Source organism: Ictidomys tridecemlineatus, chromosome 2 (genome assembly GCF_052094955.1).
Source record: "Ictidomys tridecemlineatus isolate mIctTri1 chromosome 2, mIctTri1.hap1, whole genome shotgun sequence".
Lineage (NCBI taxonomy): Eukaryota > Metazoa > Chordata > Mammalia > Rodentia > Sciuridae > Ictidomys > Ictidomys tridecemlineatus.
This window is the reverse complement of record NC_135478.1, coordinates 231,847,544-231,874,334: the sequence shown is the minus strand read 5'-3', so window position 1 is coordinate 231,874,334 and position 26,791 is coordinate 231,847,544. Positions and strand designations below refer to the sequence as shown.

At 46.9% G+C, this 26,791-nt stretch overlaps 1 protein-coding gene across 4 annotated transcripts in view; it reads left to right on the top strand.

Annotated features, from left to right (window-relative positions):
- Esyt2 (extended synaptotagmin 2) overlaps positions 1-26,331 on the top strand; it is a 77,359-nt gene extending 51,028 nt beyond the window's left edge. For 3 of the 4 annotated variants that reach the window (XM_078040946.1, XM_078040948.1, XM_078040949.1), the window contains 14 exons: positions 805-887; positions 2,233-2,281; positions 3,704-3,793; positions 4,210-4,305; positions 8,602-8,664; positions 12,122-12,196; positions 13,009-13,095; positions 15,721-15,870; positions 17,200-17,573; positions 19,687-19,785; positions 21,716-21,847; positions 22,741-22,846; positions 23,544-23,593; positions 23,696-26,331. In XM_078040946.1, the coding sequence (XP_077897072.1) occupies positions 805-887; positions 2,233-2,281; positions 3,704-3,793; positions 4,210-4,305; positions 8,602-8,664; positions 12,122-12,196; positions 13,009-13,095; positions 15,721-15,870; positions 17,200-17,573; positions 19,687-19,785; positions 21,716-21,847; positions 22,741-22,846; positions 23,544-23,593; positions 23,696-23,741 (1,500 nt within the window). In that variant the 3' untranslated portion in view covers positions 23,742-26,331. The remainder of the gene's footprint in view (positions 1-804; positions 888-2,232; positions 2,282-3,703; positions 3,794-4,209; positions 4,306-8,601; positions 8,665-12,121; positions 12,197-13,008; positions 13,096-15,720; positions 15,871-17,199; positions 17,574-19,686; positions 19,786-21,715; positions 21,848-22,740; positions 22,847-23,543; positions 23,594-23,695) is intronic. The other variant, XM_078040947.1, reaches the window with a different exon arrangement.
- The last annotated feature ends 460 nt before the right edge of the window (positions 26,332-26,791 follow it).

Below are 26,791 nucleotides of genomic sequence, written 5' to 3'. Positions count from 1 at the left end.
TTTGTCTTTTTCTAAGTAAGAAACATTATGTGTTGTTATTAACACAAACACAAAAAAAGACATTATGTTGTATTGCAGACTTTGCATTTAATACATCTGGACATCTTTACATGTCAGTGAAGGAGAGCTGCGTGATTGTAATCCCACCCGCTGCGTGGCACCCTGGTGTTTTACCTGGGGAGGCCAAGCTGCCCAGGGTGGCAGCACTGTATGGGACAAGCCACGCAGGGCAGGCACCCCAGCGGCACTGTAGGAGACAGGCCGCGCAGGGCTGCGAGCGCCAGTGGCACTGGGCAAGGATGGCATGGATTTCTCTTTCGCCTGCCCAGTTCTCCCCGTGTAGATTCCAGGAATGCAAGATCAGATCATGGACTGTTCTCCAGAGCACAGGGCTTCACCTGTCCCTCCTCCCGTGCTTGGTCCCCCTGTGTCTCACCCTGCGAGGTGAGTGGACAGCTGGTGGTTTTCAAGGGCAGCATTGGCACGGAGCCGTTTCAGGGCTTGGGCAGTGGGTCCTGCATCATTGCCCTGTCCCAGACCTTAGACGGTCTTAGGGTGACATCCTGTGATGATGTTCTAGGAAGGAATATACTTGAGCTTTGAGAAGTCATGCAGTCAACTCTAGGTAGGTATAGTAGGCTGTCACTACATTGGCAGGCATTTCAAATGGCCCAGTCATCAAGCTGAAGGTAAAAACTGCTTGTTGCTAGAGAATAGTTAATGGCCATATTTGCCATAACCATCGTACTCAATAGAAGACGATATTAGTAAAAATGCAATAGCTGCTAACCATCAATCTTCCAGGCTTTGGTCTACGAACACCCCGGACAAGAATTGGAAATTGAGCTCTTTGATGAAGACCCAGACAAGGATGACTTCTTGGGAAGGTGAAGAAGGCCTCTGGCTGTGGGGACAGTGTGGGCACTCCGCTCTCAGTCACCCTCACAGATAGGAGCTTTGAACCTACTTATTTACACGTGTGCATTTTTAAATGCCTCTTAGATACAACTTTCGTTTCACATTTCATTTCTTAAGACATTTTAATTTCTAAAAAGTCACACTGAAGAGAAGACAAGCCACTAGCTCTAGCTGTCTGTCACAGTGACCACCCAGGGGTACTTGAACCGCCAGTTAGAATGGAGCAAGCCAGGAGACTCAGCAGTCACCTGCAGAGCCTGCCCTTGTGCGGAAAGCAGCTATTTCAGTTTACTGGGATATAGTAAGTTGCATTGTTCCTACACTGGGAAAATAAATATTGACTTGTGGGGATAGAGCTCAGCGGTGGAGTACTTTCCTAGCAGGCTTGAGGCCCTTTCAATGGCCTGTACCACACGAGAATAATAATGATAATACTGTTTATTTATTTAAAATGATATATATTATGGTAATAATAATTGGTTTAAAATTGAAAATTTACATAGCTTGGGAAAACAAACTTTAAAAAATAGACTTCTGCCTGATCTTTATTATTTAATTTATCATGACAGAAAAAAAAGATGCAGGAATAGATAGATGACACTGCAGAGATTTGAGCCTCATCAAGAACAGCCCTGAGTGGCATGCCCTGGCTCCAGAAACCACAAGCCTGCAGAGGACAACCAGAGCAGTCCAGGCAGGACAGGGAGCTCAGCATGGAGGCTGCAGGGTGCAGACCTCACAGGAGCCTGCTGCCAGGGTCAGGGCACAGAGGTCCACACAGACCCACAGCACAGGGGCAAAGAGGAGGGCCCTCCAGGAGGAAGCGCCAGCACCTCGTCCCTTCACAGTTGCTGCTGGCCCTGTGGGGTGGGGCGCTCTCTGCTGTAGAGCAGGCTTCTTCTCACACAGGCTGGCCAGAGGCTTCCGTGGGACCCCAAGTCAGGTGGGCCTAGCGCAAGCATGCACAGAAAGCCAGTCCTGATTCAGTACGTGCCAAGTGCTGTGCACAGTGATGTTTGGCAGTACCCAGCAGAGTGTGTAGAACACGAGGACTGGCGTGCACACTGCACCGAAGGGGCCTAGTTCTTGACAGCTCTGACCTCTGCCTCTGATCTCACAAAAGTGCAAACCCTACTCTTGTCCTTGCTCCTCTTGACACTGGGCAGAAGCTGGAGGATGCCTGTGGGAAAGGGGCCTGCCTCCCGATCACCTGTGTTGTGTTTTAGAGTACTTTTTCATAGACAGGGGCTTAAGATTACTTCATTGTAAGAGCTGTGTTTTGTGTTCTAAACTTTTGTGTTGTTATTCCTATAGTCTTATGATTGATCTTATTGAAGTTGAGAAGGAGCGCCTTTTAGATGAAGTAAGTTTTCTCTGAGTTTGGTATATTTAATAAGCATTGCCTGAGCACCTACTGTGTGTCAGAGATAGGGAGAACCATGCTGTTGCCCAACTGTCAGTGCAGGAATCCTGGCTGATCCTGTAAGGACAGCATTTACTTCATAAGTATTAAGAATGCAGGCCCTTAAAAAATATCAAAAAAAAAACATAAAAAGAAAATAACTAAAAGAATAAAAAAACAACGAAAGAATATAGACCTTTTAAAATAACAAGCTAAAAAGAAATAAATTTAGTCAGGCAAGGTGCCACATGCCTGTAATCCCAGTGACTTAGCAGGCTGAGGCAGGAGGATCACAAGTTCAAAGCCAGCCTTAGCAAAAGCAAGGCACTAAGCAACTCAGTGAGACCCTATCTCTAAATAAAATACAAAATAGGATTAGGGATGTAGCTCAGTGATTGAGTGCCCCTGAGTTCAATCCCCTGTCTCTGCCACCAAAAAAGAAAAAGGAATATCAAATCAGATGGTTCGCCTAGAGTACCTGCCACATGCTAGAAATTCTTATGGACAAAAAAACATAAAGCTGACTCTGTGGCAGCAAACTGTGGCATACTACAGGGTTAGGGCAGAGTCTGAGAAGCCACCAATAAGGGGAGTTGTCATGATATCTGTAGTTAATGGCAGAAATTGCACCATGCAGTCAGATTATAAAAGAGAGCTGTAAATACCATTCGAATTTAGAGCAAGAAAATATTATTTCAAGGGCTGGGGTTGTGGCTAAGTAGTAGAGCGCTTGCCTCACATGTGTGGGGCTCTGGATTCCATCCTCAGCCCCACATAAAAATATAAACAAAATAAAGGTATTGTGTCCATCTATAACAAAAAATTAAGAAAAAGAAAATATTATTTCAAACAGGGATATTGGTATCAGAATAAAACATCAAAGAGGAAAAATATATAGAGGCTTCTAAAAGATAGTCAGATTTAAGCAAGCGAGCTCTAACCAGCCAGACTGGCGTCGAGATCCTGCTGCTTCCAGAGCAGCCACCTGCCCACAATTGCACAAGACAAACAGAACAAAGCCTTGGGCTTTTTATCACTCACTATTTAGGGACCCTCTTTAATGGACCATTTTGTGGTTTTTAAGCCAGTGTTTGACGCCAGTGTTCAGTACTTGGGAACCCACGCTGGCTGTCTCTTGGCCTCTGAACTCCCTGTGAGTTACATGCAGGACTTCCTAGTGCACGAATCCTGTGTGCATGGGAGTGGTGGTAGTGCTGCTTGGCGGCTTTCCTAGGGAGGGGCTGATGATCTCATGTTCCTGGCCATCATCTTGGAACACGAGTTCGGTACGTCAGCTTGGTTGGGCACTGGGAGCAGCAGCAGTGCTTGTGGAGGCAGGGCTGGACATGGGTCTCTGACTGGACTTGAACTCTCTCTCTGTAGTGGTTCACTCTGGACGAGGTTCCCAGAGGGAAGCTGCACTTGAAGCTGGAGTGGCTCACTCTTGTGCCTGACGCCGTGAACCTTGACAAGGTGCTGTGCAGTGAGATCAGTTTCTCCAGACGGTGTTGCTTCTTAGCTAAAAAAGTTTATACCAGTGGTTTTTATCATTGTGCTGTATGTGTCTACAGTAGTATCGAGATAAATTAAAGAAAATGGGATTTTTTTTATAGTGGACTTTACAAGTTATACACCTGTTTTATATATCTTGAAATGGTATGCTTACTACAGGACAGGGATTTGGAGGGCCACACATCACCGAGTGCTTCATTTGATTGGTGTGTGTGGGGATAGCAGTCTTGTTTAAAAGACACGTATTGTACATTTTCAGTCTGTTGCACATATTGTTAATTTCTCACTTTTGTGGTTGTCTTATGCATAATTGACATATACAGATAGGAAGAGTCTCTAGTCTTGTGGACACACACTAAGGCCTTTTCCTCCCCTAGGTCCTGATGGACATCAGAGCTGACAAAGACCAAGCCAATGATGGCCTTTCTTCTGCACTGCTGATCTTGTATTTGGACTCAGCACGGAACCTTCCGGTAAATATAGCAGTGCTTGTTCATTTGGGTGCTTTTTTTCCTGATAGCAGTTCTAGCTTGGAAATCACTTCTTTGTTTACCCACGGTGTGGCACCTGGTCTTGTCTAGCTGAATTTGATTTCACGGCAGTGCAGAGGAGCAAGAACAGAGAGCATAAGTTAATGTTTGCTTTGCATGTCTAGATTCACATCTGATCAGTGAAACTTCACTGCCTAAAGGTAGAAATCACCTTTATTTGGAATGGATAAAATGAAGCCTCTCCGATCACAGACTCCAGTCTTGTCCTAGTTGTAGCACAACAGTGCAAAGGATGCTGTACCCTGGAGGTGTCCAGGAAGCTTCCAACAGAATGGGTAGAGATGAACAGTGTCTGAGTAATCTGCTGCCAAACAGACACTGTTCTGCAGCTAAAAGCACATGCTTATTTACATCAGAATTGTTTTGTCCTAAGGAAAAATGAAACACACAATTACAGGTCTGTAGGGATGATGGTAACCTTGAAGAGGTGATTCTGTTGACCAGACCAGGTAGGAACACTGCCAGACTTCAGCCCCCCATTCAGGGTAGTGACATTGTCATTGTGAACACTACACCATTTGGTATTTTTTCAAGTGCCCACATGCTTGTTCACCAGGCAGTCATTCTCTATCTAATTGTACAATTAAATTATTTAATTGTATCAATGACGAGTTTTGTTGAAAGAAAGAACACTGCTAGCAGGTACTGAGGTGGCCCCAGGACTGGCCATCACTTACTTCTCACTGCATGGTCAGTGGGTCCCCTCACGTGAGTGCATTAGTGAGTAGCAGTCTGCAGACAAGAAGCCGACTGCGCAAGTCTGTTTCACGAGAGGACTTCACACACGTGTTTCAGTCTATCATGCACTTTCCTTCAATGAAGCTTTCTTGACTGATTTTACCTTCTTAATTTCTTACATTTTTCTTAGAAGAATTTACCTTAATCTCTTTGCCAATCTTTCTATCTAAATCTGTGGCTTTATCTGTTATAATTTCACTTTGGGAAACGTTACTTCATTATCATTTAACCCTTCTTCAGAGTTTCTCATACAGAACGTTCTCATTTTACCAATGATGTTTATTATAAAATGTCTTTTAATGTTACAATGACTTATAATGCCTGGTGAAAGTGAATTTGTTTTATATCTTAGAATATAGAGCATAGGGTGGGTGAACTGGCAAGAAAGGCTTATGCCCATCTATAGAACTGATGTGTTTTGTCACATTAAATTGAAATTTCAATCATGTCATACAAACAAAAAACAAAAAAAGAAAAGTGATGTACTGATTTTCTGTTAGCTGGGCAATTTGTGCATGAAGTGTGCTGTGGCCGTCAGAGGCACAGGATCCCCGCCACCGGGTATAGTGAGGGTGGGGACCTTCCCTGGGGTCCCCATGAGCTGGGATCCTTTGGCTCTGCCTTGGCACTGTTTTCCTGTGCTTCTGGTGCACTCATTGACCACAATCCACCGTTCTTTGCTTTTTCCTCCCGTCTGCACTTTCTTAAGAGTATCTTCGAGGGAAACTTTGGGTGTGGCTACTTAAAAGAGAGGCGAACGTCGGGACTAGTGTTTTGTGAGAATACTACCTCAGTCTATAGAGCACTATTTGTGAGTCCTCAGGTCCTTTCCTTTGTTGATTGAGTTCTGCCGGAGTGTGGCCTGGACCTTCTGTGGAGTCTGCTCGTGTGGAATGACGGGGCATGCTGTCGTCATTTTCCTGCATGATTTCAGTTTCTGTGTATTCACTCTGTGCTGGTTTTGTAAAACGTAACACTGCTTCAACATTGGCAAGTGCATCTGACGGGAGATGAACTAAACTGAGATGTCTCGATTGCTGCTGGCCCGTAAAAAAATAAAAATTCCCATGACGAAGAAATGAAGCCACGATGTGAAAATTGTTTTGTAGTTCATCTCCATGTGAGATGTAAATATCTTCTTGTTCCCTTTCCCAAACTTTCTTCTATCTGCCTTTTCCTCCTGACCAAACACAGCAGTGTTAGAGCGTCCTTTCTTCCAGTCCATCCCTCTAGTCCATGCTCAGTCACCAAGGCGTGGTCACGTGAGGACAGGCAGTGCCCTCCTGGTCGGGCCTTCTCCCTCGGGGAGAAGAAGACCACTTTGAGGTCACTGTCCAGTTCCTTTTAAGGAATTGGAAGGCTTTCTTAGAGTGGATAACTATGCACTTTTGTCTTAGTCTCATTACATCTGTTACCATGCCACATGGGTGGGACCTCCACTGGGTGCTCTTCTGGGTCGGTACTCTTAGTTGGGATCTGGTCTCACTTGCTAGGGGCACAGAAAACCACTACTGACCTGTTAGTCTAGAGAGTCGCCCGTCAGACTAAACTCTGTGGCTGGCAGGGTCCCAGAGTCCGTTTGCCCCTGAATCTTACGGTGACAGTGCTTTGTGTTCTCCAGAGACGGAATTTCTGTTTCCAGAGCCTTTCCACATGCATCCTCAGCTTCGCTCGCATACCATGCGTGAGGCACCAGGTTCCATCCTCAGCACCACATAAAAATAAAAAATAAAGATATCGTGTCCACCTATAGCTAAAAAAATAAATATTAAAAAGAGAGAGAGAGAGAGAAGGTGGCAGGACAATACCTAAAGGACAGATATTTGGCCCCATTTTACAGATGAGGAAAGCCAAAAGCCTAAGTCCACCGGTAGGTGGATACTGTGGCCCTCCCAGCTCTGTCCACGCTCCCGTGCTCACGGCCAGGAGGCCAGTGGCACGTGCTCTTGTTATTTCAGAAGCAGTCCTTTGCTTCTGGCGTTACTTAGTGATGACCAAGTAGCTGTGCTGTGTGGATTCTGTCTCCAGCAGCTTTTCCAAATTGCTTTTCCCATTCTACAGCTGCCTGCTTCTGCAAAAAGGAGATGAGCCGGGTTTTTTACATTGTTTTTTAGTATTTAGCCTGTGACATTGCTGGGTTCTCAGTCAGGTTCCCCCCACATGGTCAACTGTGCTGTTCCATCAGGATATATGCACCACAGGCTATTCCATGACACAAATGGGAACACTCTGTCACCTGCTGGTGTCCAGCGTGATGCCAGATCTGCTCCCTGGGTCTTCCCGACAGGCTGCCATGGGAACTAGTAGAGCTCCAGGCGGCCCCGGCTGCCTGCCTTCCCTCCTCAGCCATTTCACCCGACTCCCCACCCGGAACTGAAAGCAGCAGCTTTCCTGCACGCTGGCACGACCTCGCCCTCATGGAGGCTCCTGGAACATGCCCTGCTCTTCCTCTCCATCACGTGCTGCACTTGAGCTCCGGCCGTGGCGACCAGCATTCAGGAGTCAGGCGCACACCGTAGCTCGTGTTATTGAGCACTTGCTAGGAGCCAAGCAGAGGACTGTTGATGATGTTTTTCAGATTGGAGATGAGACAGCACAGAGGACATAATGACTGAGATCACCACAGGATTGGGAGTAGCAGAGCTATCGCTTCAGCAGGGTTATGGGCTCATGACTCCACATGTGGAGTATATCTGAGACAAGTGGTATTTCTGCAGTGCCTACCCTGAACACAGCAGTGCAGCATAATGGCCACCACTGCTCAGACCCTGGCGAGGGTCCTTTTCTTGGCTCTCCTTTAAACAAAAAAGTCCAGTTGCTGCTGCTGCCTCAGTTGATGGTGAGAGACCCAGGGGGAATGATGCCTGACTTCTAAGCCTTAGTCCTGGACACCTGCCCAAAGCCTTTCAGTGACTTGGTCTCTCTCACATCCAGGACTGCAGCCTTCCACGATTGCACACAGCTCCTCCTGCACCCCTGGCCCCACATCACAGCGGCTCTCCTTGTTGCCCTGTAACTGATGCATGTTGGAATAATAATCACATTTGTCTCAGCTACATTTGCCCAGTGTGAGCATCAGGAAAAGTCTCTGCAAGCTGGAGTCGTCATCCTTACCCTCGAGGGCCAAGGCTCCCAGGCTCGAGAGGGTTGGGCAGCGTGGCCCATCATTGTGTACTTAGTGCTCAAGATTTTAAGAGTTTATTCGGGCAGATGATGACAAACAGAACCCTACCTAAAAATCTCTCTTGAATTTTTCAAGTCCCAAAGGACAGGTGTTAGGAGAGTAAAGGATTGTGGAGGACTTGAAACACATTTTGAAAGCCTCTAAGGTGAAATCTTGGGCATAAAGAATCCTATGGTTGGGGGTTTTGCTTAAGTTTGTGTTTACTCTCCTAGATGTTCGTGTCATTAACCTTCCATAAGCTCCTCATTGCACGTTTTATTAACCCTTGGTGTATTCATTTTCTTCTGACCTGAAAGAATAATCCATTAGACTTTAACCCTGGTGTCTTGAAGAAGGCTGCCGTTCAGAGAGCGCTAAAGGTAAACCAAGTGTTCCCTCGAGGGTGCAGCGTAACGAGGCATATTGAAAGAGATGATACTTGAGCTCGCGAGGCGTGGCAGGCTGCCTCCCTGCCAGCCCATGGTTGGTCATCCTGTGGAAGAGAGCCTGCTGTTATCTGAGAAGTGGTAGGTGGAAACACAGCAACTCGGAAGGTAAATTTTATAAAGCTCCGATATGACACAGTGTCTTTCCTCCTGGCCTGGAGCAGCTCCCTCTAGGGCAGTTTAAACATCTGTGTTTCATTTGGATTTGAATTTTTGAAAATGGTGATCTAGAAGTTCTACTGAAAAATCTCAACCAAATGTTAGACTGTGATCTAAAGACACGCCTTGCGAATTGTAAATATGTTTTTAAGAAATCGCCTCTTCCAATATGTTCAGTAGGGGCTCTCTGAGGCCACAGCCTCATGGCTTTGGTGCTGCGGGTCTGGGTGATAGATCTTTCCAAGAGCTTTGAATTCATTAAACGAGGTATATTGGAAACTAAGCTCCACTGCTAAGACATGGTAGCGTGTGTTTGCAGCTAAATTGTTAGCACGTTTCTATGACTTATATTGTTTTGGTTTTTTTCTCTCTAATTTCTCTGAACATTTTAGGCTTACATATTTGGAGTGGGGAAATTTTAAAAATCATTCTTTTAAGAAAATTCCCAAAGAAACAGGAATGGTTGTTTCCTTCAGAAAAATGAGTGAGCTTACAGCAGGACACAGGCAAAATCTGCTTCTTCATGTCTGTTGTCCTACACTGAAGAGGGACACGTGGGTGGTGAGAGCAGCCTGTGTGTGCCGTCAGCACGTGGTGAAGCCTGCACCCACAGGACACTGGGGAGCTGGGGTCAGCACTGCTCTCCTGTGCTCTGCTGAGGAAGGCCATGGGCCAGCAGTGCAGTGCTCAGCAAGGTGGGCTGAGAAGTCAGGGGTGTGGGCTTCCCTCTGCTGTACTTGGGGTGTAAGTGGTATCTTCTCCTTTGGCTTGCTGAGGAAGTTAACACAGGGCACATGAGAGATCCTCAGGTAGACATAGATGTATTATCATTATCCTGTTATCACATTAGCCCATTTAATAAAGCCTTCCACCAAGTTTCTGAAAATAGCATTGTGCCCATGTGATAGTCATGGAAACAAGGTTTCAAGGGTCAGGAGGCAGAACTGAGATTGAAACTGGAGGCAGTCTGACTCAGCAGCTCATATTTCATTCAGTTTGTGACTTTGAATTGTGCTAATGTATTTTGAATATAGTGTCATGGTCTAAAAGTTAGTAAGTGATTTAACTTTTTTTCACATAACCTAACCATCCATCTTTAGATACACTGCTGCTGGGAGGGTGCAGGGGTGCACGTCTGTAATCCCAGAGGTTTGGGAGGCTGAGGCAGGAGGATCACAAGCCAGTCTTAGCAACTTAGTAAGGCCCTAAGCAACTTAGCAAGACCCTGTGACAATATTAAAAGGACTGGCAGTGTGGCTCAGTAGTTGAGCACTCCTGGGTTCAGTCCCCTGTACCAAAAAAAAAAAGATCCACTGCTATTTTATGTACCACTAAGGGAGATTATAAAATGCCAGTTGTGTTTTGATAGTGTTTGTTTTATACTTAGAAAATTTTTTAGATTTAGGTTAGACAGATTTTTACTGTCTGTCATGTGCATCTCCGAAAGGAAGATGGAAGCACTGTAACTTGGCCAGAGCAGTGCCAGCTGCCTTACTGCTGCAGACTGCCCAAGAGCAGGCATGCAAAGCTAGTAATGGCGAGTCTCATTCTGTTTCCAGAGATGTTAGAAAGGGAAGGGGGAAGTGTGTCTTACAATTGGAAGATACTTGAATGGATGGCCTATTTCAGTGAGGAAGAATTGGTGTCAGATAAGAATCAGCTCAGCTTCTGTGTTAAGGACCTAACGCAGTGATGGCTCACTCAGGACCTTCGTTCCTGGCTCCCACCTCTTGGGGGGGGGGGCTGGCAAAGACCCACCCTCCTTGGGGCCAGAACCAGTCGCCTCTCTGTGCCCAGCTGCCGGGGAGCTATGGAAGGGAGAGCTGGTCACAGAGGATGAGTGTAGAGCTGGCTCCTGGGGTCTGTAGTGGAAGGAGAAACAGCTGAGCAGCTGAGTCATTGTCCTCCACCACGGTCTTCTGTGGCCTTGGACATTTATTTTTCACAGTGTTTATTTCATTTTTCAGAATGCATGCATATCAGAAAGATGAACCAGAAAGTAGATTATCACAGCGGATCTTGGCAAGGAATATTATTTCCAGCAATTATGATTTTGATACCTGTTTCTCATGGCTGCAGTGTTGAGGATTGACTCAGAATTACTAAACTAAAAACACTTTTGTGACCTTCTAGTTAATTTCCACTAACAAATCTTAATAGCATCTCCCTGTGGGGCTAAGTTGAAAATAAACCTCAGAACACATACCTCTTGTCTTACTATGTTTTCCTTTATCAATTGTCTGTGCTAATGTGCTTGCCATTTTTTTTGTTTCCTGAATTTTCCCATTATATTTATATCTGCTTAATTTAATGGTTCTAAACTGACATTTGTTCTCCTAGTCAAAATTCCTTAGCAGCTGGTAAGCAAGAGTTGATGTCTGACAGCTGTGTGTATTTGAACGGAGCATGCTCAGTTAAAAACGTGAAGCTGTGCCTCTCCATGGCATTCTCTCACTCCAACCAGGGGTGTTCTGAAGTACCATTCTTTCACATTTGTCTTTTCTCATGTTTTTTGGTTTCCATTCATTCCACTTTTATATATTTATGTTATCAACTTTTGAGAACTGTAGTTAACATTAAAGATTTTTTTTCTTTTTTATTGATTTTATTATTTTTTTTTAAATACACGACAACAGTGATTAAAGATTTTGTTTTTTAAATTTAAATTTCGGAGCTGGGGTTGTGGCTCAGCGGTAGAGTTTGTGCTTAGTGCGTGTGAGGCCCTGGGTTTAATCCTCAGCACCACATAAAAACAAATAAAATAAAGGTATTGGATCTAACTACAACTAAATTAAATTAATATTTTTAAAAATTTAATTTTCACAAAGAAGCTTGCTTTAAAAATTAAAAAAAAAACTTTTAACATGTAAAAATTAGGTGCAGCTGGTGTAGTGGCATGCACCCACATCCCAGCAGCTCAGGAAGCTGAGGCAGGAGGATTGCTTGGGCTTGGGCATCACAAAAAAAAAAAAAAAAATCCTATCTCAAAAACAACAACAAAAAAAGATTTGTACATGAATGTCAGTGTTTTAGTTCACTTTGTGGTTGGAGCAGTCATGGCCCAGGGTGTGCTTAGCAATTGTTTTGTGGCTAACTTCCCCATGTACTCCTTCTATCTGAAACGTCAGAGATGAGTAGAAGTGGCTCTCAACATCAGCCAAACATTTCATGTTTAGTAGGCCCGTTTCAAAATCTATGTCTATTTATTTTGTTTCTTTTTGTTTTTGGATAGTCAGGGAAGAAAATGAACAGCAACCCAAATCCTCTTGTCCAAATGTCCGTCGGCCACAAGGCTCAGGAGAGTAAGGTAAGTCCTCCAGGCTGCCTCTGGGGTCACTGCCACTGTGCGCCTACGACATCCTTGGTTTCCTACATCCTTTTCCCTTAGAACATTCACTTTGTAAATAACCAGCTGCTTAATTCAATAAAAAATGTGTGGTTTGTCTTTTTAAGATAATATTAAAAATTACCACACAGATGTTTCATGGGTATGCATAGAATAAATTCCCCAAGTTTCTTTTGAGCACTATTAATATTTAAACATAACCAATAGTTCTTAAAATTAAGCCAATAAAGTTAGGTTCAAGAATTGAAAGAAGGTGTTGCTGCCAGGTGTGGTGGTGTACACCTTCAATTCTAGCTCCTGTGGTGGTTGAGACAGGAGGATGGCAGGTCTGAGGCCAGCCTCAGCAACTTAGTGAGGCTGTAAGCAACCTAGAGAGACCCTCTCTCAAATTAAAATTTAAAAAAAGGGCTGGTGATGTCACTCAGTGGTTAAGCACCCTTGGGTTCAATCCCTGGTACACACGCACACAAAAAAAAACCTAAGTGGACCTCTGTGTAGTACCACTGAGCTGATGAGGTCGCGGTCACTGAGCAGACTGGTCAGGTTAGAAACAGCTGATTTTCCTGACATATTCAGAAAGCTCTGGACCATCCTCTATGTTCTTAATACTGTTTATGCTTAATAATATAATGGTAGATGCACTATAAGTATATGTCTTAGGATTATATTAAAGTCGTCCTATGCTTCTGAACACATTAAATCAGTAAGCACAACATTGGGATCCCTTTTCCACAGAAAGTATTGTAGAGCTGATATTGGTATATTTCTTCCAGATTCGGTACAAAACCAGTGAGCCCGTATGGGAGGAGAACTTCACCTTCTTCATTCACAATCCCAAGCGCCAAGACCTTGAAGTTGAGGTATTTTGTTTGCAACTTTTTAACTGATGTGTTGAAATGGAATTGACGTACAATAAGTTACACATATTCAAATTGTGCTGTTGGATGAGTTATGACATGCAGGTGTAGATGAAGATGTATACAGACCCATGGACACATCACCACAATCAAGATAAGGACTATAGTACCCATCCGCAGGAAAAGCTCCCTGGTGCTCTGTAACTCAGGCCAGATGTGCGCGCGCGCGCGCACACACACACACACACACACACACATACATACACACACAAGCAGATCTGCCTTCTGGGGCCTCGTTGTAACTTGCTTAGATTTTATAGGATTGTGTGAATAGAGTTACACAGTGCGTTCTTTTTGTTTTGTTGTTTTGTGTAATGATTTTGGGGTTTGCTGTGTTGTTACTGATAGGTGTAGTATTCCATAAGTAATATTCCATGGGATGGAAGCATCCCTATCGGCTTGTCCAGTACAAGGGTGACAGTACAAGGGTGTTAAAAGTTTGGATCCTTTCCTGCCAAGACCTCTTACGAATGAATCTGCTCTGAGTCTTTGATGTGAGTCTTTGTGAGGACCTATGCCTTTGTTGCTGTTGGGTATGTACTGAGGAGTAGAAGGGCAGATGCACATGGACCTTCTTAGAGTGCTGCCAAGTCATGTTTCATAGTGGTGGTGCCTTTCATGTCCCCACTGGCAGTGTGCAGCAGGTGCTCTTTCTGCACATGCTGCCAAGACTCCATGGTTAGTGGGTAGAGGTAAAGCAGGCCTCTCATCATGGTCACTTCTGTGATTTCAGTAAGTCATGGTCAGCCTTGGTCCAAACCACAGGCCGCATAATCACAGGAAGGGAGAGTCCTGTGCCGTGCCGTGGCCACATCTGAAATCCTAGCATCCTGGGAGGCTGAGGCAGGAGAATCACAAGTTCAAGGCCAGCTGGGCAACTTAGATTTAATGAGATCCTTTAAATTTTTTTTTTTAATTTTAAAATTTTTTAAAAAGGGGTAGGGGTATAGCTCTAGTGGTAGAGCACCCCAGGTTCACTACCCAATACCAAAAATAAAGTAGGGAGCATGCATATATCACGTTAAGTTATCTTGAAAGTGTGAGAGACCCATTCACATAACTTATTATAATTTATTATACATATTGTTAAAGATTGTTCTACTTTATTATTTATTGTTGTTCATCTCTTGTTGTGCCTAATATGTCAGTGAAACTTTATCACAGGTGTGTATGCATAGGAAAACATGTGGTGCATAAGGTTTCGGGTACCCACGGGTCATGGAGCCCAGGGACCAGGGCAAGGGCCTGCTGCTTTGCAATGGTGTGGGGTGGCCGTTGCAGCGTGAGCCTCATGCTGTGTTCCTGTGCTCTGTGTCTCTACCGTGACATCACGTCTGCTCACTTCCTTTGCCCTTTTATTGTTGTTACTTGTCTTCTTAATGCTGAATTCTGGAAACAGGTCCTTGATGGATACATGTCGTGTGGATATTTTCTCTCAATCTGTTTGCTTGATTTTGCATTTGGTAACAAAGACTTTGCAAAAGCAGAACCTTCAAATTTTGCTGATGTTCATTTTTTTATCTTTTTCTTTTTAGTTCATGCTCTTCGTGTCCTATAAAAGCAATAAAAGTTGCCATACCCTTGTTTCTAAGTGTTTCTCCTCTGCCTTATCCTGGAGGTTGTATTTCTAACTTCACATTTAGGTCTATGTCAAGTTAATTTTCATTTACAGCATCAGAGAAAGGTCATAGGTCATTTTTTTTGAGAGAGAGAGAGAATTTTAATATTTTATTTATTTTTTAGTTTTCAGCAGACACAACATCTTTGTATGTGGTGCTGAGGATCGAACCCGGGCCGCACGCCTGCCAGGCGAGCGCGCTACCACTTGAGCCACATTCCCAGCCCCCATAGGTTGTTTTTTAATAGATGATTGTACTATTTGTTCAGCAGGTTTTTTGTTCTGCTTGGAGATTTGTAGTTTGTTTTTCACATAACTATGCATTGAACCCAGGAACAGTCTAACACTGAGCTACACCCTCAGTCCTTTTTTTTTTTTTTTTTTTGGTGTTGATGGATCTTTATTTTATTCATATACTCATATGTGGTGCTAAGAATTGAACCCAATGCCTCGCACATGATAAACAAGGACTCTACCACTGAGCCACAACCCCAGCCCCAACCCTCAGTCCTTTTTATTTTAAGACAAGGTCTCACTAAATTGCCCAGGCTGACCTTGAACTTGCGATCCTCCTGTCTTACCCTCCTGAGGGCTGAGATCGTAGGCTGCACCACCATGGCCGGCAGATGACCAGGCTTTTAAAGTAGATGTTTTCAAACCAACCATGTAGACTTTGAATAGGGAAGACTTGAAAGGAACCCAGAGGTGCATTTACTGCACAATCAAGTGTCACCAGTGAAGACCTCACACCTCATTGCGCGTGAGCACGGCCTTCTCACAGGGGCTGAGGACCTTGCCTTCCTGCAGCCCATGCCTCTAAATGGAGACATCACTTGGAAGAATAAGGCTCAACATGTCTGGGCTTTTTAAACGTGTTTTCTAAACTCTGTGGGCGCTCTGTAGTTCCTGTGCCTTCCCCTCCGGTTCAGTGTTGTGCCTGTAACCTGCAGGTCAAAGACGAGCAGCACCAGTGTTCTCTGGGCAGCCTGAGGATCCCGCTCAGTCAGCTGCTCGCGAGCGACGACATGACCATTAACCAGCGGTTCCAGCTCAGCAACTCAGGCCCAAACAGCACTTTAAAGATGAAGATCGCCCTCCGAGTACGTACGCCTTTGGTGATTGATGCTGTGTGGGAGGAGGCCATCTGCTGGCAGCTCCACACCCGTCCTGGTCAGCGAGGCAAATGCTGCCATGGGTGCAGGGCAGGCGGGGCCGGGCTCCCACAGAGGTGCTCTTGAGGAGAGTGGACCCCTCGTTTGGCCCTAGGAGCCCACTGGGCTCACTCCCAGGACAGCTGCAGCACCTGCCGATGGTGAGGCCGGCCCGGATCACACAGTGCTCTGCCGAGTCTACCAGCCGTTTTTACCCTGTGGTTCAGAAGGTGCTGCTTCTGCATTGACAGAACTCTCTCCTGAGGCCGAATTTTCAGAATTATTCAGGAGAGAGAATTTAAACCCAGCAATAGGGCAGATTTGAAAATAAAACCAGTAAATATTTGGGGAAATGCCAAAACTTAGTAATAAGAATATACAAATTGAAAAGTCAATTTTTCTTTTTTGTTGTTGTTGTTGTTTTTGGCACTGGGGATTGAACACAGGTTCTCACACTCTACCACTGAGCTATTCCCCTGCCCCAAGAGCCAGCTTTTAAAACAGACTTCGTCTGTAGAGGGTCCAGAAGAAATGGTTTCCTTGCACCTGGCCAAGACACTGGGCATTGGTGTAGCCTTTTCAGGAAGAACTGCAGTATCCCCATGCCATGGCGTCCAGGACTCTTTGAACCTGAAATCTGACTTTTGATAATAATGCAAAACGTGGGAGGGTGGGGTACAGCCCAGTGATGGAGGTTGCCCAACACAGGTGAGGCCCTGAGTTCAACTGCAAAAAGCGGGGGAAATTCAGGGAGGCCACAGAGTAAAGACCTTGGCTGCAGCCCTGTTTCATGAGAGCAGAAAACATCCTCCAGCCATCTCAGTAACCCCAAAGTGGAGGAGACTGCTCAGTGGGATGTGCCAGCCCCAGGTCCCAGGAGAAACGGTGTGGCTGCCCTTCTCTCTCTGGGCCTCCTGGTTCAGTCTACCCGTGCAGATGAGGGCCTTCGTCTCCTGTCGGGGCAGCTTCAGTGGCTCTGTGTGAGACACAGTCGACAGTTGGGCAGGAAAGGGTGCAAGTGGGGGAGCCTGGAGAAGACACAGACCCGGTGTTTGTTTTGTACAAGTGATGTTCTGATCAAACTTTGCTTTTCTAAACTTTCTGTGATATGGTATTACTTTAATAATTGAATAACCAAACAGAAAAGATTAGATTTTTTTTTTAACATTTTGAGCCGGTTTTAAAGAAATATCTGTGGAGGAGTGCATCTGAAGCCAGCCAAGTGCCAAGAGGTTACCAGTGTCATTGGTTTCAGTGTTTGTTTATGTCCACCTTTAGGTACTCCATCTCGAAAAGCAGGAGCGGCCTCCAGACCACCAACATTCAGCCCAAGTGAAACGACCCTCTGTGTCCAAAGAAGGGAGGAAAATACCTGTCAAATCTCAGGTGTCTGCATCTCCAGGCACCAGCGGGAGCAGCACGGCGCCGTCCACACCAGTCACTGGGGGAGGTGACAGACCTGGTGTGGAAGAGAAGACCCAGCCCCCTGAGGCCAGCCCTGTGGCCCAGCGTGACCTGGGCAGAAGCTCCTCCAGCCTCCTGGCCTCTCCGGGCCACATATCTGTCAAGGAGCCCACCCCCAGCATAGCCTCAGACATATCGCTGCCTATCGCCACCCAGGAGCTGCGGCAACGGCTGCGACAGCTCGAAAAGTAAATGTCCACTGCCTGGCTCTCACTGCGCCACGTACCTGGCGCCCGGGTGATTGTTCATCAAGCTCGGCGCTCACCCAACATGTCACGGGGGGTAGGCAGACAGAGTTTATGTCCCACACCCAGCAGGGCGGGAGATGCCTTCTTAAATTCACTAGAACAACTTCAGGTGGTGTTGCCGTTTTGCCCACTGTGTCTGACTTTCAAAATAAAGCCTGCCAAGCTGGGTGTGTGGACAGGCATCTGTAATCCCAGTGACTTGGGAGGCTAAGGCAGGAGGATGGCAAGTTGGAGACCAGCCTCAGGAATTTAGTGAGACCTTGTCTCAAAAAAAGGGGGGGGGCTGGGGGTGTAGCTCAGTGGGGGAGCACTTGCCTAGCACATGTTCAGTCCTCAGCACCACATAAAAATAAATAAAATAAAGGTATTGTTTCCATCTACAACTTAAAAAAAAAGATATTTTAAAAAAAGAGAACCTGTCATTTTTTTCTAGGACCATTTAAGGATTAGGAGGTGGTAGAGTAAGAGGTTCTCTAAATGGGAAAGGAAAGAGGCTTAGAGCCATGAAGCTATTGCACCACCCCCCATCCCAGGAAGACAGACTCAAAGGACACCCTAGAGACTTAGTGGGTGGTGAGTGGGAAGGTTTGGCAAAAGGCTTTTTTTTATTTTTATTTTTTGGCACCAGAGGTTGAACTCGGGCACTCAACCACTGAGCCACATCCCCAACCCTATTTTGTATTTTATTTGCTTAGCACCTCACTTTTGCTGAGGCTGGTTTTGAACTCAGAATCTTCCTGCCACAGCCTCCTGAGCCGCTGGGATTACAGGCGTGCGCCACTGTGCCCAGCTCAGAAGGCTTATCTTTACTGTAAAAGAACAGGTTGTCTAGCTGGGTGTTGTGCGACATGCCTGCAGTCCCAGGGACTGGGGCTCGCAAGTTCAAGGCCAGCCTCAGCAACTTTAGCTCCTGTCTTAAAATTTACAAAAGGGCTGAATATAGATCAGTGGTACAGCCCTGCTGGGTCCAATCCCCAGTACAAAAATAACTGAGCAGGTCACCAGGCCCCGTGGTACTTACCTATTATCCCAGTGGCTGGGAAGCCTGAGGCAGGAGGATCACAAGTTTGAGACCAGGCTCAGCAACTTAGATTCTGTCTCAAAATTTAAAAATTTCAAAAGTGCTCCCACTTGCTGGCGCACTTTCTCTCTCTCTCTCTCTCTCTCTCTCTCTCTCTCTCTCTCTCTCTCTCTCTCTCACACACACACACACACACACACAAACACACACACAAAGGTACTGCTCTTCTGTGTGTGGTCAGCATCCCGTGCCTGCTGTCCAATCCCTGTGTGTCTCTTTGGATACTGTATTAACCCCCTTGATTCATAGATGTTGCTGATGGTGTCTTCAGAAAGGAGAAAAACAGACCAGTCATCAAAGCTTCAGACATTAACATTTCCCCTGAGTGGAAGAAGTAGGACTGACCTTTGAAATGGTTTCTCCTGTCATTGGGAGAGCCGTGTGGAGTGGTGGGAAAACAGAAGGGAGGCAGAGGTGGAAGGTGCTTGTTCCCCGCTGGTTCTCGAGCGCACCAGAGCTCAGCAGGCGCCAGTGTCCGCCAGTCGACATCTGGGAGGCTGTGTTTGGCCCATGCTCACTTTGTCCCGGGCACTTTCTCATGTCCATTCTTTTGGGGAAAAGAAATCACTCTTCCTGCTCTCTTTCTGAAGGAAACCGAGTTTTAAGCCAGGAGCCACCTTTTCTTAGATGATAGTGGGGAGTAGCTGACCACCCCTTGGACCCTGAGCAGGAGCAGTGGCTGTGACAGGAGTCTCTTCCCACCTGCAGCAGGGGCCTTGAGGGGAAGGAAGGCAGGGCCTGTGCCCGCCAAGACACAACCAGTGTTTCAACAGGGAGATGAGTTTGTCTCCTGGTTACTGTGGGCTGTCACCTGAAAACTGTTAGCTTTGAATAAGTGTAAAGAACCTTCTGGTAAAGTAGCGCTTGCTGGCTGTGCGTGTGCGGGTGGCCCCTGAGGGGGAGATCTCCTGCCTGTGCTCAGTGCCCTTGAGTGACAGCTCTCCTAGTGACTTTCTGCTCTGCTTCCCACAGTGGGACAACCCTGGGGCAGTCTCCGCTGGGGCAGATCCAGCTGACCATCCGGCACAGCTCCCAGAGGAACAAGCTGATCGTGGTGGTGCACTCCTGCAGGTGAGGCAGCAGGCAGGCCCACCTGCCTGCAGAGAGCAAGCCAGGCAAGCCTGCTGAGGTGGACCTGGCAGCCCTCTGCCCTTCCACGCCGTGTGGAGCCTGAGGGCTTGCAGCAAGGTGCATGTCACCCAGATGGCAGCAGCCGGTGCCACACACAACAGGCTCACTTCTGTGAATGTGGTGTGGGTGTGAGGAGAGCCGAGAAAAGACGTATCACTCCCTCCCTCCAAAGAAGTCTGAGCAAACTGGAAGACAAGTTTTTTAGATTGTTGGAATATGGAGAAATGGGAACACAGAGGTGTTGGAAGAAATAAACGTTCACCCCAAGTCTGACAGCAAAATTTTGCAACCTAGAATAAGCTGTTTGAATGAGTAAACAAAACAAAATGCAGCAACACGGACCCTTCTGAGAAAAGTACCAAAAATTCTGCCCCCAGCAGAACATGCCAGTAGCCGCACACACACACACTCGCTCACACACAGGCATGCCACCTTCGTGGGCTTTGCTTTTGTTTTTGGTACTGGGATTTGAACTCGGGATGTTCTATCACTGAGCTGCACGCCCAGGCTGTTTATTTGTTTATTTGTTTGCTTGTTTATTTATTTTTAAAATATACTTTAGTTGTCAATGGATCTTTTATCTTATTTATTTATTTATATGTGGTGCTGAGGATCAAACTCAGGCCCTCATACACACCAGGCAAGTGCTCTATCACTGAGCCACTACTCCAGCCCCCTGTTTATTTTTATTTTGAGGCAGGGTCTTGCTAAGTTACTAAGGCTGGCCTGAACTTGAGTCCTCCTGTCTCGGCCTCCCAGTAGTGAGATCCCAGGCGTGCCCTTCACTGTTACTGCAGTCCTAGTAGGCATCCCTTTTCTGTTCTCAACATTGTTTCATAAGCATCTCTGTTGCTCTCTGGTCATGCTCACAATGTTACAGTGACCTCTGAACTTGCTCTGCTGTACTTTGTGACATTCCTGGATGTTGGACATGTCTGCATTACATACCATAGTGAACGGTTTTATTGAACAGCTTTTTGCACTAATTTTCAGGAGTAGTATTAATTCAAAAGAACCATCGAAGGTGTGATTCACAACAGGTGTGGTGCAGCTCTTTCAGACAGCGGCCATGGGCCCAACACTGCTTGGTTCCTTCCCCACAGCAGGCGAGGGTCATGTAACCTGTCCCCTACCCCATGCACCAAGTGAGGAAGTGCAAGGGGGTTGACAGTGTCACTTAATTTAATAAGGATGATGGCATGGGATTACTAGTTATTTTCCTTTCATGTGATTTTGTCTGTGTTGGTAATAGTTTAGACAGATAGAATTGGTAACATTTAGAAATAAGATTATGTGAGGAGCATGGAGTTTGGCTCAGTCATCACAGAGCCCTGGGAGAACAGGGGAGGCAGAACAGCCAAGGCTGTGGAGCGGGTCTGCAGACACCTATCAGGGCTTCCTGGAGAAGGTCCTGGGAAGGTCTGCAGTGGAGCCACGTCCCCAACCAGGAAAGCCAGAGGGGCCACTGGGAGGGCTCCCCTCAGGGTTGTGCCGACACGGGTCTGGTGGCCTTCTGGAGCTTGGTGGCTTGACCGTGAGGCTAACTCCTGTTTCCTCATGTGGGTAAGGCAGTGGGAGTATTATGTCAAGATGTGTAGAAGCACAACAGGGACGCAGAATGTCCCCCGACCCTGGACCTAGGACACAGAGGCAAGGTCGCCTCCGGCAAAGCCACTGACGGAAGCTGGGGCAAGAGGCCAGCAGGCAAAGGTGGGCAAGGCAGACCTCTGGAGCTCGGCTTGGTGTCTCCGTGTTACTTCCAGTTGTTCAGGCAAACTGAGCCCACAACTGGAAAAAGTAAATGTGGATGTGATGGTGTTCTTCTTTCCCTCGATTCTGATGTCCTATCTTTTTTGGTTTGTGTTAAAAGAAATCTGATTGCCTTCTCAGAAGATGGCTCTGATCCATACGTCCGCCTGTATTTACTGCCAGACAAGAGGAGGTCAGGGAGGAGAAAAACCCACGTGTCGAAGAAGACATTGAACCCAGTGTTCGATCAGAGGTACGATAGAGCCTTGGCTCAGGAGGGAAGAGAGAGCAGAGGTGCGGGAATGAGAGAAGGCTTGCACAGCCAGGTGCCCAAGACTGTAGCTACCAGGGGCCACAAGGCAGAGGTGTGGCCTCAACCCCCACCTCTCCTGGGTGCACCATTATGATAAGCACAAGGCATTCTGAGCTTCCTGCAGAAACCTCGATGCTGAGCACAGTAGGCGCAGGTCACAGGCACCCAGTAGGGAGACTAGGGACTGAACAAAGGTCTTCTGAAGGCCCTGAAGAAAATTCATTATGATGGGCAGTGACTGTGGATACTTACTGAAGACTTGAAGAAGGTCCATCATGGTGGGCAGTGACTGTGGGTACTTACTGAAGACTGGAAACCACACGTTTTGCAATTGTTTTATAATAACGTAATGAGCTCATAACATCTTAAAAAACAACATTTTTATGAAAACAACTATATTTTCCAAAACAATTTCTTAAAAATTATTGAATAATATTATCGCATGTTTGCAAACCTCCAGTGATCTGACCTGACAGGCTGTCATCTGCTTGTGTGGGGTCTTGCTAGGTGACTTCCTGAGAGCATCTCAGGACCCATGTAGGATGATTGGGTTGGGCCCTGCCTCGGGGTCTGCTGGTGGTGGTTTGGAAACAGTAAAGCCAGGTGGTACCAGTATCTGTGGGCTCACAAGAAAGGTGCAGCTTGCTCACTGTCTCCATACCAGGAACTGGATCTAAACTGTTGGAAGCTGTCAGGTATGCACCAATAGGAGAACTCCATTTTACAAGACAAAAGAAGCACAATGTTTGGAATGATCTTATAAACAGAAATGCCATTTTAATTGAGATACACAGAAGTGTGGAAAAAGTTGGTAAGGCCCTGTGTCCCCTCAGCTTTGACTTCAGCGTGTCACTCCCTGAGGTGCAGAGGAGAACCCTGGACGTGGCAGTGAAAAACAGTGGCGGCTTCCTGTCCAAAGATAAGGGACTTCTTGGCAAAGTAAGTGTCCAGAGCCTGGCGTGTTGCTGTGCCTGGTGGTCCTCAGGCCCCACCCCGTGCAGGTCTGAGACCACACTCAGCTATGAGGGGCTGCACAGGATAGAGTGCATTCCAAGGCATTTTAAGTTGTTCTCATTGTCTTTACAGTTTCAAATTATGGGTTTATTAGTCATACCAGGAACCTTCAGTTAAAGAAAAGTTGGTTCTCAAGTTTTTAAATTTTTATTCAGTACTACACTAAAAGAAAACACGGCTGGAGATTAGCTCAGAGGCAGAGCACTTGCCTAGCATGTGTGAGGCCCTGGGTTCAATCTCCAGGACCACAAAACAAAATAAAAATGAAAAAAAAAATCACAAATGAAATGTTCTGTACAGCTCCACCTTCTCAACTGATTGCACAGTCCCTCTTCCAACCAGTGGTGGCTTCATCTCGGAATTCCTTGCCATCTTTGTCCCTGGCCACATTAGTTTCTGCATGTGGTTCCGTATTCTCCACCAGTACACGTGAAGGTGAAGTTAGGGAAGGGAGCTCTGGACTGCAGACACCACTGGTGGTGCAGCACAGGGAGCCCACATCAGGTACGATGCCGTTGATGCACACTGGCCAGGCCCCATCGGTCAGCTCTTCTGCCTGCGGGAAGGAGCCCTTGCGTGCAGGACTTTCTCTGCCATGCTCACAGACACTTCTCGCCCACAGGTGCTAGTTGCTTTGGCATCTGAAGAGCTCACCAAGGGCTGGACCCAGTGGTGAGTGGCCTTCCCCCACAGCCGGGTGGAGCTGGTGGAGTGGGCGCAGTCCTGGGTGTTGGCTAGAGCCTGACCTGTGTGCTCTGCCTCTGTGCTCCCCAGGTACGACCTCACCGAGGATGGCGTGAGACCACAGCTGGTGACGTAGCCCCACGGACACGAGGGCGACCTGGGGCCTGCTGCCTCTGTCCAGTCGCACCTTCCTGCAGACGTACCAATGCTATTTTTATAATTTCATGTACTTAGTTATGCCTACCTTGATGATTTTATAAAACTGTTGACATTTTAGGCAAATGTGGCCAATATGGTTGTTCGATGTACTGGGCTCCTTCTGTGCTTCGCCTGGCCTGCCACGAGCAGCAGGGCTGGCGTTGCTGCCCAGGGAGCGCTGACCCTCTGGGCCAGGCCTTGTTCGTCCACCTCTGAGGTGCCCTGTGCCGTGTAAATAGACTCTATTTTTTATAATCTTTACATGCTGGCTTGGATTCAGAAGAAAGTGGATCAAGGAAATACATATTTTCTTCTAAAACTTGTTAAATTCTTGTGACAAATAATCATTTTCATCTTTGCAGCAGAAAGTTCACAGTGACCTATTTTGTGGTGTTTCTTTTTAAAAAGAAAATTTAGAAAGATTATCAAGTATCTTTATTATAAATGATAATTATCCGTTATAAATGATAAAAGAAAGTATTCAGAATATTAATGTTTTCATAAGTACAAAGATGTACTATTGAGAAGTCAAGAGAAGGGCTTGTAAGGAGAAGTGCTGTGTGCCTGAGTGACAGAAAAGGTGGAGAGAGCTGTGGCAGTCCACAGACGTCTGTTCTAATTGCTTATTGCAGCTGGTTCATGCAGCAGTGCAAACGTGGACACCTGAGGCTCTCCTGAAAGTGCGGCTTCCCCTGTGTGTCATGGTCCCCAGATGGTGATGGAGGCTGGTTGTCAGGTTCCCAGCCTACTGCGGCAGGTTGTGGGGGACGCTGGGTCAGGTGGGGAGCTGTTGCTGAAGCCTGATGACTGGCCTGTTCACGTGAAGCAGAGCCCAGCTTTGCCTCTGCCAGAACACAGGGCCCCAGGGACCCAGGGAGCTCTCCCACTGCCAGCACTGAGGCCGTGCGGCCCAGCGCTACCTGGGGCTCCTCCCTTTGTGCCATTGCTGACCTGAGTAATGGGGTGTTGTCGTGCAGTCCTTATTTGGGCTTTCTTTCTGTTTAGATGATCAGAGCGCTTGGTAGACTTTCGTGTTCCCAAGCCTGGTCCCAGGCGAGCTGTGGTGGTGTGAGTCCTGCAGGCCTGCCAAGGGTGCACTGTGCAGAACGGCTGCTCGTCTGTCCCAGGCAGCAGGACCAGAGGGGGGAGGGCTGCCCTGGCTGTGGGAGCACGCAGAGCTCCTCATGCCAGTGGAAGAGCGTGCAGTGTGCTTCCTGGGCCCAGACATCCCAAAGTGCCTGTGGCTGACGCCGACTGTTACTGCTCCTCCTGTCCCCCACATGAGTTTCTTTCCGTTCATGGCTCACATTCTTCTCCACGGTGAATTTGTAGTGGAGTCTGTAGCTTCGGCTCACGTTGCCTTTCACCGTAGGACCACTACAGTCTCACTGCCTCCTGTCTGCTGACACTTTCCCCTGAAGCCTGTCAGTCACCCCAGTTCTTACCAGGACTGTCCTGGGAAGAAGTTAATGTGTCACACACACGTGACCTATATGTACACAGAACATTTAATTGTATTTTAGTAGCCAGAGAGCAGTAAAATCTTATTAATATCTAGTTGTTTCTTGGCATTTAGGTGTTTTTTTAAGATTTTTTTTTTAATTGTTGAAAATTTAGGTCTACTGAAGGCTAGACTGTGTGAAGGGGAAGATGCATCAGAATTTTCACCAACGTCCTAGACATCTGGGCTTTGCACTTTTAATTGCTTCACTTAATAGAATAAAATGCTTTATTTAAGCAGCTAGGCAAAATGAATGCAGTGAAGGGCAGAGAGCCTGGAGGAGGCCAGGTGGGCAGCAGGACACGCTGCCCTCTGCTGCCGTGAGTGGGGAGAGCTGTTACCCAGGGTTTCAGTATGAGGTCCCCACCGGCAGGTCCTGAGACCTCTGGGAAGTACCTCGGTTCTCTTTAAAAGGAAGGAAGGGGCTGGGCTATAGTGCAGAGCTTGCCCACATGTGGGTTCCGTGCCCAGCACAGGAGAAGGGCAAGGGAAGACCTCAGGCAGTGTGTGTCTCCCTGACAGCTCTGTCGCAGCACGTGGGGAAGGCGGGCTCCACACCCAGGGTCTGACCGGGGAGGAACCTGGGTTGTCCTCAGAATGTTAGCTTTGGGTTTCTAACAATTGATTTGACTACAAAAAGCCAAACCAATGGAGGAGAATTAGCTCAGATGAAATTTGAAGTGCAGTTCCGTTGGCTTGTGCCCCTGGGTTGCCCATGCCCTGCCTTAAAGTGGGAAGGTGTTGTTTACAAGTGCCAGCCTGAAACAGGAGCGCCTTGGAGGTGGTTTACACGGTTTATGTCTGCACTCTGAGGAGAGCTCCGTCCTGCCCCAGACCTGAAGGCCAGTGCTCCTAGACTGGGCAGCTGTGTGTTCATCCTCTGGTTGCTGCAGAACTCTGCTCCAGCCGGATGGTCTGCCCGGTGGAGGGGGGCGAGGGCCTGTCAAAGCATAGGAAGTCCTTTTCGCTTAACCAGCTTCACATGGCAGTGCATGTATTTATTCAATAAAGCTTTTCCATGATCTCACTTGTGACTTGTTTTTCCTTTGTCTTTTGAAATGAAATTGTTACTGTGGTACCAAATAACTTGGAAAATAAGTCCCCACACAGTGTGAATTCACTTCCCCGTGGATTTGATTTTCAGATCACTGGGTACTGTTCCTCCTATTCCCGTCTAGTTTGATTCCCCTCTGCCTAGTTTATTAGACTCGGTTTGGAAAGCAGCTCTTCTGCAGGGCAGTCACGAGCAGGAAAAGCAGACCCTAGTGTACTTTCTAACCAGAGCACCAAGCGGTCAGGAGACAGAAGCCGCTAAGGGTGTTGGAGTGCTCTTGGGAGTGCTGGGGTGTCTGTCCTGACCACAGAACTGGATGGCCTGAGGGGTACTTGGTAGTCTTCTCTTCGCTTCTCAGAATGTAAGTTTGCTTCTTTACTCATTGCTCATCTGCCGTCTTGATAATGCCCTTCTCTCTCTCTCCCTCTCTTCC